Source organism: Haliotis cracherodii, unplaced genomic scaffold (genome assembly GCF_022045235.1).
Source record: "Haliotis cracherodii isolate W230 unplaced genomic scaffold, xgHalCrac1.p SCAF_5, whole genome shotgun sequence".
Classification (NCBI taxonomy): domain Eukaryota; kingdom Metazoa; phylum Mollusca; class Gastropoda; order Lepetellida; family Haliotidae; genus Haliotis; species Haliotis cracherodii.
In genome coordinates, this window is record NW_027266308.1 from 6143181 (window position 1) to 6164361 (window position 21181).

At 40.5% G+C, this 21181-nt stretch overlaps 1 protein-coding gene across 1 annotated transcript in view; it reads left to right on the forward strand.

The window, feature by feature from the left end:
* Positions 1-1802: 1802 nt before the first annotated feature.
* Positions 1803-21181, forward strand: part of LOC139443113 (dynein axonemal heavy chain 6-like) — a 143365-nt gene continuing 123986 nt past the window's right edge. The window contains exons 1-9 of the mRNA XM_071224057.1: positions 1803-1874; positions 2778-3140; positions 5788-5942; positions 7505-7614; positions 9067-9426; positions 13957-14016; positions 17072-17208; positions 18472-18636; positions 20682-20797. Coding sequence (XP_071080158.1) covers positions 2802-3140; positions 5788-5942; positions 7505-7614; positions 9067-9426; positions 13957-14016; positions 17072-17208; positions 18472-18636; positions 20682-20797 — 1442 coding nt within the window. The 5' untranslated portion in view covers positions 1803-1874; positions 2778-2801. The remainder of the gene's footprint in view (positions 1875-2777; positions 3141-5787; positions 5943-7504; positions 7615-9066; positions 9427-13956; positions 14017-17071; positions 17209-18471; positions 18637-20681; positions 20798-21181) is intronic.

The following is a 21181-nucleotide window of genomic DNA, read 5'->3' on the forward strand; positions in this document are numbered from 1 at the left end:
TTTTCCAAATCTTTTCATGTTTTGAAACAAGGTGCTCACGTGATTTGATGCATTTCGCGATGTAAGACCCGTTTTATCACAATATAAGATCTGATTATCGATCACACCGTCCTGACTGGGTCCACCATTTTGTGTGAAGCAAACGCATGTGATACGAGAGGTGGAATCTGATTTGTCTATAGGAAGGACATAGAAGGGACATAACTGGTAATAGCCACTGGTGGCGTACGATCGAGCCCAGTAATTCCAGCCTAGTTCGGCAAGGGTGGAAACTGGACTTTTAAAGTCAATAAACTCCCTTACCTCGGGAAGATGGGCGTGTACAGACACTATCAGGAATCCACTGTGGTGTAAATACCATTGGGTAAACACTCCCTGCGTGTATTGATGCATATATATGCATATTTATTTTTCCAGTTAATAAGAAAAAAAAATATATAAACACAGTGCTCATGACGGACATGGTCAAGTCAAAGTGCACCTATTTTTTATGTTGTATTACTGAAATGAAGAAAGCAGCATTAAATGGTTTAATAGTTGAGACTGGTTATTCTCTGGTTTCGACGTTTCATATTTTAACAGAACTGAACGTCATTTTGAGTTATGGCTTTAGCCGATGAAATGTCGGAAGAATAATTGTTGTACATGAAAACATCTCAACAACAAGAGTAGCCTCATAAAATACTAGTTTACTTGTCCCGTAAGAATTGGTCTTCAGCAATCCATGCTTGTCGCAAGAGGCGACTAACGAGATCGGGTGGTCAGGCTTGCTCTCTCTCTCTCTCTCTCTCTCTCTCTCTCTCTCTCTCTCTCTCTCTCTCTCTCTCTCTCTCTCTCTCTCTCTCTCTCTCTCTCTCTCTCTCTCTCACACACACACACACACACATATAAGTGCATTAACGCGACGTTAAACCTCATTTCACCTCACCTCACTTTTATTCACGTGAGTTAAAGCTACTTCAATGCCCAAATGACAGCTCCAGTGAGACTGATAGAAGAACAGTATTGCAATTATTTAGGAAGGTTTACGGATGCCATTGCGGGGATCATCGATCCAAAGTTTCAATCCATGGGTTTTGTGTTCGTGTCAATAGTCAGAGTGATAACACTTTTAAAAGGATGTAAAGGTGATGTTGTGAGAGAAAAGGTCGGGGCAGTATTAAGGCAAATGTTTATGCAGAATCTGAAACTTATGGTAATTCGCGTGTTTGCAAAAATGGATTGAAAGTTAAATGAAGCGTCTTAAAATAACCGGTCTAAAATCAACGCTCACCGACTCCGTTCTCTACCGATGCAAATGTGTGTTATCAAAATAATTATAATATAAACGTATGGTAAAATAGAACTATTTATGAAATATATAGAAATATTGCAAAAGTAATTTTATATCCATGACACACATGTCCGCAGTTTTTTTTTAAAAAAGGGGGTTGCGGAGGCGGTCCATTTGTGCCACTTATTAAACATTCTACTTTAACAACTAAATCGACGTGTTATCATGGTAGAAAATGCGCATACAAAATGTCATCCGATGTGAAAAAGGGCATAGGGGGGAGGGGGGGGGGGGGGGGGGGGCTGGTACGTGACATCTACAATAACAATTATCTTCAAATTATAGTTTAAATGTTCTCCCTTTGTGGATAAGACATAATCCACATTTATTCGTTTTTTTACTTTGGTTTCCAGTTCCCGAGAACGCCGAATTTGAAGGTTGGAGTCCTAATAAAAAGTAATAAAGCGACCGACGTAAGTCTAGCACATTATTGACGCAAAGCATTGTGGGTATTGCTAAGGTAAACCATCATGGCGTCGTCCGGCATAAACGAAGCACCTTGCTGTTTACATTTCGTAATGCGGAATAATTGCTGATAATAGTAAGGCAATGTACCAAGCACGTTTGTTTTTGTTAAATTTTATGTCATGGATACATGACGTGAACAGCTTTCGCAAATGACTGTCATTAATCACAATTGATAAAAAAAAGTATATTTGCAAAGTTTTGCAAAGTCAACCACTCCGAAATAGTTGTTTTTCCAACATGATTATTTGGACACACTCCGATTAACGGTAAATTTGACTGTGTATGTTGCAGTAGATAAACGATGCTGCAGTCATGCATGTGATTATCCGATACTGTAATGAATGATTCAAGATATCAGGGATTATATACCTGTGTTTATGAAGAAGTTAGCCTATTTCCGTAGTTTTGACTGCCATTTTCTCCTGCACCCAAGGCTGTAATCAATGGTAAACGGTTTGACTGATCATGACTTTGTCAAACATGCAGTACTATATTTCTCGGGGAGTTGTATATTATGTTCTCATAGAGTTGCATAGAATTTTCTTGTTTTTATCATTAGAACTTTTTCTAATTAAACATTAAACATGGGTAGTTCTAATGTAAATCGCATCATCTGTTTTATTTTTGTAATGTTTGTTTCTTTGTTTGTTTGTTGTTTAACGCTGCACTCAGCAATATTCCAGCTATATGACGGCGGTCTGTAAATAATCGAGTCTTAACCAGACAATCCAGTTATTGACATCATGAGCATCGATCCACGCAATTGGGAGCGATGACATGCATCAACCAAGTCAGCCAGCCTGGCCACCCGATTCCGTTAGTCGCCTCTTACGACAAGCATAGTCGCCTTTTACGGCAAGCATGAGTTGCTGAAGACCTATTCTACCCCAGATCTCCATGGGTCGTATATTTGTAATGAGCCAATAAGATGGTGAATTGTGATGCCTCAGATATTTGATATGTTCTCTGTTCCCAGGACTGACACAATCAAAAGAACAAAATGTCGGAAGGACGCGGAGATTCTCGAGCTAGTCTCATTAGCCAGCTTTCGGAATCTACAGTTTTGAATCAGGATTTAGGTGACATTGGTTTATTGGAGAATGAATTGTTGTCTAAACCGATTCTTCCACGTACCAAAGTCGCCAGATTTGATCTTGGCTCACCAAAATTTCCTCAAGAAAATGGAACCACTCTACAGTCTGGCATCAGAATTGGAACAAAACCAATGCCAAACATGGCAGCAGAACTAAGAGAGAGGCTCATTGATAAACCAGAAAACTCTGCCGTCCTCATCAATGCCAGGTACCAGTCACTGGGACCACCATCTACAAATGGCCATGTAAGTAATTTAAAGTCAGACTAGTTTTGTATCACCAGGGGGAGGGGGGGCACGCGTGGCCCAGTCGTCGCTGTGCAGAGTTGCGTCCCTTGGGCACGCCAGAAACCTATGATTGTGGGTTCGAATCCTGGTTCACCCCGATTATGTTTCTAGGTTTGTCAGCACCATACCTGTGCTCATGGGTTTCACCGAAGTGGTAAACGTCTGAGACCTGCATCACTTGGGGCTTTCCTCCTGCATTAAGCTGACATGCAGCGATATAACTGGAATACTCTTAAAAACGGTGTTAAACCCAACTCACTTGTATCACCAGGATCAAAGGATGAGCCTAAAACTTTAGAATGTCTATCACCAAAACATGATAATAGGATTGCAATTTGTTCATATTGTTAAAATAAAGATAACTATTTTGATAGATATTTTGGGAGCACCTTTAGAATACAGCAGCATAACTTCTCATGAGAATGATCTCTGCTGTGGTTCACATGTCACTAAGACAAGCAACCATTTTATGTGAGAATCCGTCGGACGTGAACTTGCGGACTTCAGATTGTTAGCTTAAAGACTGAGCTATGTCTACCCTGTTAAACTTAATGTAAATTTACCTAGTCATGCCTGAGACGTTACAGAGTTAGATTAAAGGGTAGAATAAGAAACGGACACTTACAAAGATTACGGATAGGCATGATGTCTTGTGACTTAAGTCTACAAACACTTATGAGTGATCCCGATGCCATTTGGCACACTCGTCCCATTCCGTAATCTACAGATACCAAGTAGTGAGGAATGAGACAATATTGCATGAACTTGAAATGGCTCCAGGCATTGGGCGTTAGACGTTGAATTCGCGGTAATGCAAGAATGACATGGTATTTAATAAATTGTCGGGTGATTTTGCGACTGAAAAGTGTCTCAACTCTCAACATCGCTGGGCTTATTCAATGACATTGCGTGTAGAGATGATAGATCACAGAGAGGAGCTTTTGCACACTTGATGAACCCAGCAACTCTGTTGCAAGGTTGACATCACAAGGCATTGTTTCACCAGTGCATTTTGCAATAAATTTCACATGTTATGTCAAAGGGTATTATGACGTGTTTGTTAACCCTTGTGGTGTTGTATTCTAAAGGTAGGCCTATGTTTTAGATAAAAAAACCATAAAATTGTGAAAAAACAAAACAATCAGGTGAATAAATGCTATTATTATGTCTTAGATGTATCTTTTGTCAGAAGGGTCAGTTGATACTCATACTGAAAAGCTGTTATCCCAAGTTACTACCAAAGCAGATTTTTCACCTGTTCTAAAAAATGCAACAGACTATAGCATTTTAATACGATGTAGGATGATAATAGTCCAGACCCACATTCATAGAGGATATTATATAAGTGTTTATGTCATACTATGTTTACGAAGACCGCCTCCGTGGTCTAGTGGTAGAGTGTCCGCCCGGAGAGTGGAAGGTCCAGTGTTTGATTCCTGACGGCTTCATACCAAAAGACGTTAAAAGATGGTACTTGTTGTTACCCTGTCTGGCGCATAAAGGGGCTAAAACAAGGACTGGTCGGCTCGGAGTCAGTAAACTGTGTCTGAGTGGGGTATTCATGTTAAACTGCAGCATGGTATCTCAGTGAGCTAGCACTATAAATTGGCATCAGTCCGGACTAGTACAAGCAGCCACACAAACGCACACACGTACTTGCATGTCACTATATAAGTGCAATAATCTTGGACGCGACGTTAAACCCCATTTCACCTCACCTCACCTATGTTTACGACACAAGTGTCTAAATTCCGAGAGTGAGGGATATACCGTAAACATAGTATGTCATGAAGACAAATATAATGTTCAATTTATTACCAAGGAGATGTCTACATACAGAGACAAATTTAGAAGAAAGTTTTGTACTCATCACCACCGCTGTCCCAGAAAAACACAATTTGTCAAATGATGTCAACAATCTTCAGCTATGACGTTGCTTCTAGTGTGACGTCATTTGACCTCACATCACAATAAGATTTGAATGACATCAACAGTGCCGTCTGGATGATGGAAACAATACACTGTTGTCTCGTGACATAATATGACGCCAGGGCACATATGATTTTTATGAACCCAAATGTGTTTGCCTTCGTAGGTAATATTATATGCCTTGTATACTGAAAATAGATCTATCTATTAGGGCTGTGATGGGTAACTGGGGTACTCGGGTCGGGTGGTTCCTGAGTAGGACCCGGATACCCACAGTACTACCCAGACCCCTGGTTAGTCACGTTATATATTGTTTAATAGCAAAAAATTTCTAGAACTACCACGCGTACGGTTACACTATAAGTGACTAATGTTCGCATTTCTTCTGACTTTATATGTTTGAATAGGTATAAAACTTCAGTCAACTTCAGTGCATGCATGATGAGATCGTTTTATAAGTGTATCTGAATACATTTTGCCAAGGCTACAATCAAACTATTCCCAATCGGACATTTGTACCTATCTCTTGAGACCTACAGCGGGTACCTGGGTATAGTCAGGTAATAGGGGGGTGGGTACCCGGGTAGTAAATTTGGTCTCGTCCCAGCCCTACTATCTATTATGATCGCAGTGTTTTTTTTCCTCTGTTCATTTCTTTTGTTCGTCAATGTTACAGCCGCAGATTCCTCGTCCTCCTTCTGGTAAACGTGAGCAGCACCCAGTGCCAGCTTTCAGAACCACCATGTTCAGGAAGGACTATGACCGTCGAAAGCAGCAGCTGAAACAAACGGCTGGGATTGAACTCTCCTCACCACCTGTACTGAAGAAAATGTAATATTAACATGTTCACTGTCACTGTGTGGAGCTTGTAATGTAGCTGGAATATTGCTGATTAGTGCATAAAAGAACATTCACTCACTTACTTGGTGGATTATATGAAACAATTTGTGGAGATTATCTGAGATACGATGAATTATGATTGTTCAGTCCAGTCTCCCTGAAAGTGCTATATACAACTCAAAAGAAGTTAAGGAAGTCCTGTCATATGACTATAGTCAGTTAATCTGCCAAGGCATGGCCGATTAACTGTACACAGTAATGTGAAAGAATCAGGTGTTTTTAATGGATGGATGGATGGTCATTGGATGGATGGATGGATCTGTAGTTGTGCTGTATTCCATAAATACAGTTATCACTACTGGAACGAGGAAGCCATATTGAAAGGTGAAGGTCAGATTGGTGTTTTATATGGCCTATGGTATTTTGAATATTCTGACCTTCTACTGACGTGAACCATGTCACTGTGTGAACCATGAGTGACTTTTGACCAACCACTCAATATGAAGGATGTGTAGACTTTTAAGCCAATCAGATCCCATCTTATTAAAATGGGGTCGGGTAGCCTAGTGGTTAAAGCGTTCGCTCGTCACGCCGAAGACCCGGGTTCGAGTCCCGACATGGGTACAATGTGTGAAGCCCATTTCTGGTGTCCCCTGCCTCGATATTGCTGTAATATTGCTCACTTATTAAAATGATTTGGTTTCATTTATTGAGGTTACCATGGTTACAGCAAAGAAAGATCTCGGTAGTTAGGAGTAAGACAGTTTGTCCTGTGAAACTATCATTTTGTATGAACTGTTGGGTTGGCATTTTTGAAGTTGGTAAGTAACAGCAGAGACAAGATATTTTGTGGATGACAACTTCTTTATTCTGTTATGATGCAACGTTTCAGTGTAGATCCGTATACCGTTTGTCAAGCACGAGTGTATATGGATCTATTCAGAATTGTCGCATGATAACAGAACATGCATGATATACTCATATCCTCTGTCCGGTCGTGTGCAAGTCAAGAAATATTGTATGTTTTTCAAGATCTGCTCTGGAAATGAGCACTACTGCCATTTTTAGTCCTAGTCAAAGTCGTTGCTATGGAAACTCGAAAACATAATTTTTTTTAAAATCCCAAACTTTCAAAAGGCACCAGTTTACCACTAGACCTATCTATGTGCCAAGTTTGGTGAAGAAATATTTGCTTTGGAAAGGAGCACTACCGCCATTTCAGTCAAGTCAAAGTCATTGCCATGGAAACTCAAAAATAAATGATTAAAAAATCCAAAACTATCAAAAGGCACTGTTCATGACCTGTCTATGTGCCAAGTTTGGTTAAGATTTCTCATGGTTTTTGAGTTCTGCTCCGGAAATGCAACATGACGGATGGACAGAAGGACAGCACCCATTTCTATAATAAATAAGTTTGCATCCATAAGAAATATTGTTTATACTATCATTTCGTAAGGGGAGTTTTTGTATATTATGGGGTAGGTAGACCCAGGTATGGGTCATAATCAGAGCATGACTGGCACAACATTCACCTCGACTGACTCTGTTTCCAGTATCCAGAAGGCTGGTCCAATAAAAAGGGAGATCGATCTCGTTCCTGATGACAAACCAACTCCGGACATTCTAATGGAGGATCAAGTCAGTTTGGTTGGAACAGAGAGTGGTAGGTTGTCATGAATGAAACTTCTTAATTCCTGACAAAGAAGCCGATAATAGAATCTATTTTTTTTTAAACATGTTAAAACATGTTAAACTCATTCCTACATCCTAATAAACATGAAAAGAGATGCTAATAGAATTTATTGTGTTTTCTAAGACATGTTAAACACATGTTAAACAAATTCCTATTTTACAATAAAGGAAGCTGTGCATAGAATTTATGCCTCTTCTAAAACATGTTAAACACATGCTCTACATTTTTAAAGTATACAGTATTTAAAATTTAGCATCTGTTTTCAGTATACTTACAAACAGCACCTTTTACCTAGATATAAATGCAATCTTTTGTAGGGGGTATAGGTGACCTTTATACTAAGGTGCCTTGCGTTGATGTGCGGAGTTAAGTCCCTTGAGTAAGCAGGGATCTGATGATCTTTTGTGTCTGTATTGGTAAAATGAACACCAAAAGTATCAAGACTGTGATAAAGGCCATAATAAATTACTGTATTCAACTTAATAAGCACCCAGGGTACTCTCAAAATTAGAAATAGGGGTCTCTTATTAGAATATTATTTTGGTGAAAAGATTAGATTAGAAAAGTTGAAAGATAAATTTGGCGGTTTATGCTGACAGCCTAAAATGTTTATATACGACACACATATTTTTCTAGAATTCAATTGCCCATAATTAAGGCTGCATATAACACACGAGTGCGTATTATGCGTGAATAAATAAGTCTTGCGTACATTGATCGATCGGTAGGAGTGCTAATTGGGATTGTTCACTAGCCACTATATTAACAAATATCCCCGTAGGTGCTAATTAGAGCTGGGCGCTTATTACTTGAATACGGTAATTGCTTTATTATCATCCACTTTTTTTACAAAAGTGGGGAGCAAGGTTTTATATTTTTAAATATTTTTTTTTCTATTAAAGTCGTCAAGTAAAAGACTGGACTGGAAAAATAGATGACTAAAATAAATAACAAAGATAATACATAAACATTGATTTCAACAGTAGTAGTCGGATGCATCTGAGTCAAACCTATTTTCGTTTTCCCAACTTGTACTCGTTGTTTATGAATTTATCCTCAAATGACGTTAACTTATCAAGTTCCCCACAAGCTTGTTGAAGATTTCCATAAGTCATAGACTCTGGCAAAGGACAGGCATACCAGTCTTTAATGGTTTGCACACCCTCTCATATTTTCAAAATAGTGAGCACCATCTTGACAGCCATCAAGCAGACGATAGAGTTGGTTGTAGACCAGTTTATGGTATGTTGTAAACATAAAATGGCCGATTGACAGCTGATGTTGTTACAATGCTCTAAACATTTCACTCGGGCAAATTGAATTAATTTGTTGGGGTGTTTAGTCGTGAGCTAGGATGATCATCTAGCAATTAAATTATTATGGCCAAATGATAGTAGGAATTTCTGTGGCTTCTGCTTGCAGTGACCATCAGTACCGCGGACAAACACACACGACAGGACTCAATACCAATATCTGCCTCCGTCACAAGTATTGAAATACCGAGTGTGGATAAAGATGACATGGAGGACATTGAAGACGATGCTGCTGGTAGGAAATACCCTGACGAGATTCCAATCATAGCTAAAAGGGAGAGAACTCTGGAGATAAGAACTCCACCACTCTCCCTAGACAAGATGGCACTGAAGGAGGATGGTCCCAAGAGGGCGCCCAGCGGCCGAGCTCTAAGTGCCAAACAGTCTGTGTCATCAGCTCGAAGTCTTTCCAGACCCGACCCCAACATTGTGTTGACATATCTCAGGAAGAATAAGTACGATGACTCAGGTGAGACAGATTATTATTTTACACCACAGTCAGCAATATTCCAGCTGTAGCAACAGTCTTATTAAAATCAGATCTAGGTTCTCGCTGCCACTAAACAAAGATCTGTGGACATCCTATTACGGGTCACGTCAGAACGACCTTTCGCGAACTTTGGCCGACTACTGAAATGACTAACAAGAAGGCGACATCAGCCATAGAAAGCAGCTTTCTTGAGCTTCACGGCACTCGTTTCAACCTGGTGACTTCCGTTTCAAACTACGCTTGAAAAATATGTTTACACAGTTCTTGATTGAGATTTTGAAAACTGAACAAACGAACATTCTGGAATGTCTAATATATGGTTGAGATTGTAAGGCAGTGCTTCCCATGTACTGTGCAACGCCTCCTCCATTCAAATGTTTATCCAGCGGAAGCGAGAGATAGACGATAATTTTGATGGAAGCAGTCGTACGGGTCATAACTGTCATTGGGAATACCCCGTGTTAACGTTTTCGAGGTTGCATGATTAGAAAACACATTCCGACTGTCACTTTCACAATCTGGTAAGCGACATTTTGATTAGTTGGATGAAAAGTCGTTGTGGGATGTCCTCAGATCTTTGTTTAGCGATAGCTGGAGCTAAGATCTGATTTTAATGAGATTGGCTGTTGCAACGGCCAGTAACTCTTATAAAATAGAGTCTGGACCAGACAAATTTGTCACTGAAAACAAGAGCAATAGTTTACACCTACGGGGTGTGATGGCATGTTGTTAGGTGAGTGGGTAAGGTTTACACTGCTTTTAGCAATATTCCAGCAGTATCACGGAGTGGGGGACACCAGAAATGGGCAGCACACATTGTACCTATTTTGGGAATGGAACCCGAGTCTTTGGTGTGACGAGCGAACGCTTTAACCACTAGGTTGCCCCATCACCCTCAGCTGAAGTCACAGAGCATGACTGTCTGATATACTGGGGACCTTGTCTCTTCCAGAAGTTACACATGGTTCTTATCAATACAGAAAGGATATATGGATACTCAGTTTTAGATATGTATTACTGATGACTGTACATCGTCCATTGGTGAGGTGAGGTGAGGTGAAATGGGGTTTAACAGTGCGTCCGGGTTTAATGTCCGGATCGCCCAAATCAGTGTCTCTCATGACTACCACGATCCAGTTCTTCCAGCCAGTCACCTCAGTCTGCATTCAAGCTCGAGAAAGGCAAAATGCAAAAAAATACTAATCGCCATCTCAGATGTGTTATCTCGTCTTAATCAACCGTCATGACGGAGTGGCAACTCCATCTGACAGTCTTTCGGTGGATTTGCCAACTTCATCCCAAACCGCAAGTAGACCTATTTGCAATCCGGTTCAACACAAAGTTGTCTAGATTCATTTCCCCCATACTGAATCCATAGGCATTGCATCACAACGCCCGGCCAACGTATGGGAGGGCATCAACTCTTGTGCGTATCCCCCGACCAGCCTCCTACCTCAAGTTTTGCAGAAGGCAGTCATCACCAAACACATCCGACTGCACTTGATTCACCATCATGGTCAACATTACAGACTGAAGATACCATCCTCCTACCTCGAGTTCTGCAGAAGGCAGTCATCACCAAACACATCCGACTGCATTTGATTCACCATCATGGTCAACATTACAGACCGAAGATACCATCGTCTCCGCGTTTGGCTCACCTCCAAAAATCCCTCGTGGCCAAGGGATATTCCAAAGGAATGGTCAAAACTATCACCGAGACCAATCGCACTTCCATTAAATCTCTCTATAACCACAAGTGGAAAGCTTTTGAAGGGTATTGTACAGCCAGAGATATTGACCTCTGCCTCAACAAAATACTAATATCTCCAGCATTTGTGTGTGACAAGGAAGTTAAAGGGATCGATGTTGACTATTCACTCTGTCATTGATATTACTATGGGATCGAAGATCTTCATGGTAGCTGAATTAGAAGCTCTCATTCAATCTTACTCACTAGCAGATCAATCATCCTGTTTTCGACCACCTTCTTGGGACCTTAATATCATATTACGCCATATATCTTCCGAGGACTATGGAACCTTTGGAAGAGAAGGATTTGGAACATGTCATGCCTAAGGCACATCTTGCATTCATATTCTCCATGTGAACAGAGACTGTTTTGCAAGGCAACGTCATGAGAAAATCTTTCTCAGCCTTCACTGGGATTTCATCACCAAGAAACAGCTCCCGGAACAACCCAATCGACTTTTCAACATCCCTTCACTCGCCTCGCTCTTGAATCCAGAGGACCATGAAGACCTTGCTTGCTACTCTTCTGTGTTTTCGTAGGAGGCTGTTCATCCCGTTATCCAACAGAAGTTTGGAGAACTAGTGTCCTATGGTTAGGCTCGGCTATCCCCAAGGCATACACCTTCTCAGTCTCTCAACGGCCTCTAATCCACATGAGATATGATCTGTTGCTTCTACCATGGCGTTGCATAGCAACTGCATGCTTACTGCCATCATAGAGGGATGCTTTTTGGAAGCTGGATACAGTCTTCATATTACCTCAGAGACATCTCAGTCACAGACGTCCATGGTCTACACCTATTTGGACCCTTGGTCGTGGCCCAGCAGTTGATGGCTGCTCATCCGATGATGATGCTATAGACCTACACCCAGCGGTTCATGAGTCATGCCTTGTATATACATTAATAAATATTGGAATCGTATGCCATGTATTTTAGTCGGGTTTCCCAGAGCGAGTGTCCTTTGGAGGACGAAACTCCTCGTCTGTGGAGACTTCGGTCATTAACATTTAAGTCGCTGCAATTCATGGCAGTTTTGACAGTGTCCCGAACCTTAACCTGCTCACCTCAGCTTTGAGCTTGTGATGTCTCAGTAGTTGTTAAAGACCCGTGAAGATCCAGGGTAGAATAGGTCGTCAGCAACCCATGCTTGCTGAAAATACCGACAACGCTTGTCGTAAGAGGCGACTAATGGGATCGGGTGGTCAGGCTCACTGACTTGTTTGATGCATGCTCATGGTGTCAATCACTGGATTGTCTGGTCCAGACTCGATAATTTACAGACCGCTGTCATACAGTTGGAATATTGCTGAATGTGGCTTTAAACAACAAACAAACAAACAGACAGTAGTTGTTTAAAGACCTTCTGGGTGTTGCCGATTGTTCCTCTTTTCGACTTAGCATCCGTCAATCCTGCTGAGGGATTGATAGCTTTGATGAAGCGATAAAAGAGATGCCAAGCTCATCAGTCCTACGTCTTGGAGTGTATGTGTGAGGTCTGTCTTGTAGAACCAATGGGAAGGAGTCCTCTTCCAGACATCTTCCCGAGGCAAGAGAGTTAACTGACTTTAAAAGTCCAGTTTCCACCCTTGCCGAACTAGGCTGGAATTACTGGGCTCAATTGTAGCGCCACCAGTGGCTATTACCAATTATGTCCCTTCTAAGCCTCTCCTAAGGACCAATCAGATTTCACCTCTTGTATCACTTGCGTTTGCTTCAAACAAAATGGTTGCACCCGGTCAGGATGATCTGATCGATAATCAGCCTAGTTCAGCAAGGAGGGAAACTGGACTTTTATAGTCAGTTAACTCCCTTGCCTCAGGAAGATGTCTTCCAGATTGGTTACAAGTTGTAGCTGAATGGGTTTTTCCTTACTTTAAGGTTACGTGGTCATTTTTTTTTATAAAAGTGTGATGTCTTGCATGAAGACACATAAGTGACATAACACATGATAGTTATGTCCTAGTAACACAAGGGGTGTTTTCGCACTTACACCCATTCACAAAGTCTTTTCTGTGCTAAACTAAACTTTATAATAATCTTGAGATTGGAGCATAATTTATCACCAGCTTCCTCGTGTACGTCTCACGGTAGTACTCTAATACAACAAAGGGTATCTGCGCCCCACTGTCCAACTGTGGGATAATTGCATAGTGTGAGATAGGATAAGTTTTAAAAAATTAGAGAGATAAAGTATATAAATATACAATTTATTGTAAAATTTTCAACTTCACCATCAGCTAGATGGTAAGTTGCTGTAATTTAGAAAGTTTGCCCTCATCCTATTGATTGAAATTGATGAGAACCTTTTCAATTTCTGAATCTACTTAGATCTTTAGTGAATCATACTGCACATTAAGCTTTCATTTGTTGATTTGGGGCAGAGGGATAGCCTAGTGATTAACGCAAAATATCCGGGTTCGATTGTACATGGGTACAATGTGTGAAGCCCATTTCTGGTGTCCCCCTCCGTGATATTGCGGGAATATTGCTAAAAGCCACGTAACTCACTCACTCACTCATTTCTTGAGATGTGTGAAGGTACAGTAAAAACTGGCTTCATATGATAAAATGTCACAAAGTATTTTTGTTGAAAACATGATTATTTGCATGACTAATTGTGCCCTTCATCCCGGAAACTTATTATAACTGTGCCAGTAAGATTTTAACCCTGACTCTGGCACTCTAATACAAGGATTGTTGGTGCCATGAATGATATGGCAAGGCAAATGGTATATCTTCTATTATGGATTTCTAGATAAAGATGTCAAGAAACAGAAGGCCAAAAAAAACAGAAAAAGAATGTTAAGGCGGATTGGTAATTTAATTATAGAAAACATTCAGTTTTGAGTTGATAACCTTTCATTTTATTTTCAAAATTCCTGTTTGTTATCATGTTACTTATTTTATTTTTTAAAATTTGAAATAAAAGTTAAACCAGAAGTCTGAATAAGTATACTCATGATCATGATATTAAACAGCATACTCTGCTCAGCTCTTTCAGAATTATGAACAAACTCATCCATTAATCAATGAAAATATTGGTGTGATGAAACTAAATACATATTGTCTTTGTTATTGTTGTTTCTTTTGTCAAAAGACCGTTATGCAGTACCAAGTAGTTTTCAGTTTACTTTTGTATGGAAACTTATTTGGGCCATTCACTTAATACATACATTTTGAAACTTCAAGGCGAAATGTTGAGTTTTCAAAATTGTTCATACAATATCCAAGATATTAATATGTATGCAGAATATTCAAGGTAATATGTTCAATAAATTTCAACAAAGCATCTTGAGAAATCAACATGTCTTGAGAGTTCAAATTGGTACCTTGAAAATTAACTTTGTAATTTAACATTTTAAAGAGAGTCCTAATATGTTTCTGTACCTTTCGTTTATGGTTCATGTTTTTTAACCAGCTTGTTAAGCTGTTGTTAGATGGTGCTTTAAGTTGTACAATACTCATGTATTCTTTGATTGGCATTTTGATACCCATGAAGATCCGGGTTAGAATAGGTCTTCAGCAACCCATGCTTGTCGTAATAGGTGACTATGTTAGTCGTAAGAGGCGACTAACGGGATTGTGTGGTCAGTTCTCACTGAGGTGGTTGACGCATGTCATTGTATACAAATTGCGTGAATCGATGCTCATGACATTAATCACTGGATTGTCAGGTTCAGACCTGATTATTTATAGATCGCCGTCATATAGCTTTTATATTGCTGAGAGCGGTGTCAAACAACAAACAACAAACAATAAACAACAACAAACAATGATTGGGATTTAGAAGTTGTGAGAACTTGTACATGAAGACAAAAAATTGTTATGGATAACAAAACACCTTGTTATCTTTGTATTTCATCCTATCCTGGAAACATGATAACACTCATCTTCCCAAGGCAAGAGAGTTAACTGACTATTAAAGTCCAGTTTCCACCCTTGCCGAACTAGGCTGGAATTACTGGGCTCTATCATAGTGCTACCAGTGGCTATTATGAGTTATGTCCCTTCTTAGCCTCTCCTATGGACCAATCAGATACCACCTCTCGTATCACTTGCGTTTGCTTTACACAAAACGGTACCCAGTCAAGCCGATCTGATCGATAATCAAGATCTATATTGTGGAAAAATGTGTATTACATCTTGAAATGCATAAAATCGCGTGAGCACCTTGATTAAAAACATGAAAAGATTTGGAAAATATCTGCTGACAACGAGTTGGCGGTGTACATGCTTTGCAAATCCTGCAATCGACCAAACTCTGCACGACAGTTTCCGAAACTGGATTTTGATTTCGGTGCGCGAATTTGATTGGACTATGCACAGACTTGTTAGTCCAGCCAAAATGTAACTCCATAATACCAGCCATGTTTGGCAAGGGTGGAAACTGGACTTTTATAGTTAGTTAATTCCCTTGCCTCGGGAAGATGGATAACACTGCCTGTATATAATACCTGTAGGGGCATGGATATTGGTGACATTCTTTTAAGTAATTCTCACTGAGCATTGTAGTTATTTCCTCATGGGGTTCCTGCTGATGGGTTGTTCCCGTTGTTCCATTGTGTTCATCGTTTGTGAGGCGGCCCCTTGCAGTGCATCTTCCTGAGGCAAGGGAGTTAACTGACTGTAAAAGTCCAGTTACCACCCATGCCGAACTAGGCTTGAATTTCTGGGCCCTATCGAAGCGCCATCAGTGGCTATTATGAGTTATGTCCCTGTTATGTCCGTCCTTTTGACCAATCAGATTCCACCTCTCATATCACGTACATTTGCTTCAAACAAATTAGGGCGCCCAGTCAAGCTGATCTGATCGATAATCAAAATCTGTATTGTGATAAAACGGGTCTTACTTCGTGAAGTGCATCAAATCATGTGAGCACCTTGATTAAAAACATGAAAAGATCTGTTGACACCAAGATGGCGGTACACATACTTTGCAAATCTTGCAATCGACCAAAATCTTCATGGCAGTTTATGAATCAGATGTTGATTTCGTTACATGATTTTGCTTGAACTATATATGTATAGACTCTTTAGTCCAGCCAAAATAAAACTCCATAATTCCAGTCTAGTTCGGCAAGGGAGGAAACTGGACTTTTATAGTCAGTTAACTCCCTTGCCTTGGGAAGATGATTGCAGTGTGTTTATAAACTAATTTTTGCAAATATTAGAGATGGTGCCATCCGTTGTTCATGAAGTCACAGGGGGCATGGGTGGCCCAGTCGTCTAAGGCGCCGCTATTCGCTGTGCAGAGTTGCGTTCCTTGGGCACACCAGAAACCTATGATTGTGGGTTCGAATCCCGGTTCGCCCCGATTATGATTCTAGGTTTGTCGGCACCATACCCGTGCTCGTGGGTTTCACCGAAGTGGTAAACGTCTGAGACCTGCATCACTTCGGGCTTTCCTCCCACATTAAGCTGACACGCCGTGATTTAACTGAAATACTGTTAAAAGCGACGTTAAACCCAACTCACTCACTCCCTCACTCATGAAGTCACAAGCAATGTAATAGGACATAGTTCCAACAATAAAAACACGGAGCTGATGTCCCCACTTGACATGAGACCCACATTTTTCTACATTTTCTCAGGAAACAGAATAATGGTAATATACCGAATAATCTACTTGCAGCTCGGAATTAAAGATTATCTGTGTCTCATTAACTAAATTTGAAAATTTCCTTGCCAAGCAGATAATTTGCATTTCTTTGTAGTTCGTCAGTTATTGTTATTATTCATCTGTTGATATTGATAAAAATAGAACAGTTTTAATTTTGATTTTAAGATATAATTGCTAAGTATCAAAGTGAGAAAGTTGGATAAAAATTGAGATGTTTTTGTGATTTGAACTGGGTTTTTTTCTTTTTTAGTTCCTGAAAATGACAGTGTTGTTGACAAGGTGATTGAGCTGCGTGAAAACCTAAACTGGGAGACAGAGCTCCCTCGATACGGCCCAGAATGCAAGAAAAAACTACTGGAAATAATGCAGAAGAAATCTAAAGATGATGTAAGTTGGAAACAATCACGATTCAGTGGGTGCTGAACCACAAATAACATTTTGAAATAACCAAAGACCATCAAGGACAACTCTTGTAAAGATAAAAGCAAAGTTTCTGTGAGATTGAAATAACTACCTGTATGGTGGTCATCTAAATCTACCTGCCTTTTGAAAATGTCTGTCCATGTGCAAACAAGCTCTGGTGACTGAAAATCAAGTGAGCTTATGTCGTGGCCTGCTTGTCCGACGTCGTGCATGGCATCTGTAAACATCTTCTCAGAAACTGTTTGACCAACGATGTTGAAACTTGGCATGCTTGTTCCCACCCATTATGACCCTAAATTTTTTTCAAAAGTTTTGAGTCTGATTTTCAATATGGCCGCCGTGGCAGTCATTTAAAAAAAACCTTATAGCCATATACGCAGCCATTTTTTAATTTATTTTGATATATATGTTGTTAGTCATTGAGTTTGCATGTTTACTACACTCTAATATGTTAAATTTTCATTTCACCTTAGGATTTTGACCATCCTCTAAATTCTCTGAAGATGCATTTGTATCTCTGTGAACATAATATCCTCAGAAACCTCTGCACAATTGCACTTTACTTACTCCCACCAAAGATGACATCTAAATTATTTCAAAAGGTTTAAGACCGCCTCCATGGTCTAGTGGTAGAGCATCCGCCCGGAGGGCGTCATACCAAAAGATGTTAAAATATCATACTTGTTGTTGCCCTGCCTGGCACTCGGCATTAAGGGGCTAAAACAAGGACTAGTCGGCCCGGAGTCAGTATACTGTGTCTGAGTGGAGTATTCATGTTAAACTGTGGCATAGTATCTCAGTGTGCTAGCACTATAAATCAGTCTTGACTCGTACAAGCAGCCACACACACACACATGCATGCACATCGCTATATAAGTGCAATAACCTTGGATGCAACGTTAAACCCCATTTCACCTCACCTCAAAAGGTTTTAATCCAATATTTCAATATGGCCACTAAACACGTGAGCAAGTGTACCATGTCATAATTTTGCTCAGTTATAATGTTTGTTAACAAAAAGACAAAGATATAAATATTGAATTGGTCACAGGTAATCATGAAAATGTTTCATTTCGTGTGATGAGAATCATGAACTGCTGTTTGATACCAAATCACTTTTGTATCACTAAAATATTATGACCATTCTCAATGTTATTTCTGTGACACAGTTGTTGTGTGTGTGCTGTGTATGGATATTTGTCTAATGCAAGCCTGTGTGTCACGTAGGACAAGGTTACAAAAGAGGATGACGGACAGTTTTTCTACTGTCTACCGAGGAACAGGCGACACCCACGAGCGCGGTATGACCCTTATGACCTACAGATTGTGTCGGCCGACGCAGCCAGGGCTGAGAGTATCTACTGGACAGTATCGGCCTCATTCATCACCAGGGTAGGTGTAGATTGTGTCGGCAGACAGCCAGGGCTGAGAGTATCTACTGGACAGTGTCGGCCTCATTCATTACCAGGGTAGGTGTAGACTGTGTCGGCAGACAGCCAGGGCTAAGAGTATCTACTGGACAGTGTCGGCTTCATTCATCACCAGGGTAGGTGTAGATTGTGTCAGCAGACAGCCAGGGCTGAGAGTATCTACTGGACAGTGACGGCTTCATTCATTACCAGGGTAGGTTTAGATTGTGTCGGCAGACGCAGCCAGGGCTGAGAGTATCTACTGGACAGTATCGGCCTCATTCATTACCAGGGTAGGTGTAGATTGTGTCGGCAGACAGCCAGGGCTGAGAGTATCTACTGGACAGTGTTGGCTTCATTCATTACAAGGGTAGGTGTAGATTGTGTCGGCAGACAGCCAGGGCTGAGAGTATCTACTGGACAGTGTTGGCTTCATTCATTACAAGGGTAGGTGTAGATTGTGTCGGCAGACAGCCAGGGCTGAGAGTATCTACTGGACAGTGTTGGCTTCATTCATTACCAGGGTAGGTGTAGATTGTGTCGGCAGACAGCCAGGGCTGAGAGTATCTACTGGACAGTGTTGGCTTCATTCATTACCAGGGTAGGTGTAGATTGTGTCGGCAGACAGCCAGGGCTGAGAGTATCTACTGGACAGTGTTGGCTTCATTCATTACAAGGGTAGGTGTAGGGCTGAGAATATCTACTTGATCATTTTAAGCCTGAAATTGGAGATTTCTAGTCTGATAAGACTCTAGACTTTCATGTGATAGTTTAGATATCCTCTATTTTAATGTCTGGGTACTTTGATATGATAAGCAAACACGTTACTTCGGTCCCTGAAACTGAAACAGTTTCATCATGTAGTATACTCGGACCCCATGGTACCGCGGCATTCATCGTATCGCGGCATTTGTGATTTCCGATAGTTCACGCGGGACATGCCTCTTAGCGGCTGTCTATTAATGCAAATAGTTTACCAGGAAGTGCTCACTTCGTAAACAATTTCAGTTTCCTCGGAATGTTCCGTCTGCTGTAAGTAAGGAGTTATTAATCCGTCGATATATATTTCTGGCATCTGTTGTAATATTGCCTTACCCCCATCTATCAATGGCCAACGACATAACCCGCAGTTCCCCAAGTAAACTTTCTCTATTGACCTGAACTAGATCATCTGCATATAGACTAATGAGGTAACGGAAGTTACGTAGTCCGCACATTTTTTCCCGCTCTGTGCCCAGAATCTATTGGGAGATCATAAGGGCCATAATGCCAAACTAAGAAATACGTTCTTCACTAGAAGTCAAAAGATAAATACATACTTTGGGCATACTAGGAGTGCTTTTTATATATTTATTGTCGACTTTTAACATTTTTCCATTTTGTGACAAATTATTGTCATCCAATTTTTTTTAAACAATCTTAAAATATCATTTCTGATATTTTGTTGTTGGCTTATAAAAATATTTTTCTCTTACTTTTCGGTAAAAATGCATTGAATACCTATTGCTGATAACACATTTAGAATTTTACTTGTGCTGTCTTTGCACTTGTCTGGACAAATCACTGATGTCTGGCATGATCATACCAAGTGGTTTTGGGAATTATGTCCTCTTTTTGTCCAATTCGGACCTCCATACACAACCTTTCTCTGTACCGCGATACGATGGAGTTCTCTCCCTTGTCAAACAGAAGTGCGAGGCCCGGCTTTTACTCGGAGCTACTAATGTGAATAATGAACTTTTATCAGTAATATATGCATTGTTTGATAAAATGAATGATATCTGATACAGAGAACACGAATAATCATAAAGGTTAGTGAGTGCATTTTGTTCTGTTTAGCGTACATGACAAGTACCGCGATACCCCGAGGTTGCAGGCTACATTGATACATTAAGGAATGATATTATTTTTGTCAGACGTTGAATTTATATCTCATAGAAATGTAATTGTTACTTTTGAGCCATTGAAAATAAACATTTAGAAGCAACAAAAACCAGAAATGAATATTAATAAACTCGAGTATTTCAGTGTCTGCAGGGTGAGACTGGCCAGGACTCTTCCTCCAACACAGATGCCCTGCTATGGCTGTGGGAGCGACGTCTCTTCTACATGATATTCAAACTACCGGTCTTTGTCAAGTTCAGGTGAGAAAAGGCTTTAGGTCAATGAGATACTGGAGAACTGCATATAGGAGCAGTATATATACGATTAGGCAATACTTAGGGACAGATAATTGATTATAGGTGTGGGGATTGGTCTATCACATTTTTTTGACCCCCCTCCCTTTTTTCTTCTGCTCATGGGTTTAACCAAAGTGTTGATGTCACACATCTGCATCTTTTGCAGTTTCCCCACACATTAGTGAGTGAGTATGGTTTTATGCCACTTTTAGCAATATTCCAGCAATATCACGGCGGGGGACACCACAAATGGGCTTCACACATTGTACCCATGTCGGGAATCGAACCCGGGTCTTCGGCGTGACGAGCGAACGCTTTAAACACTAGGCTACCCACCCGCCCCTCCCC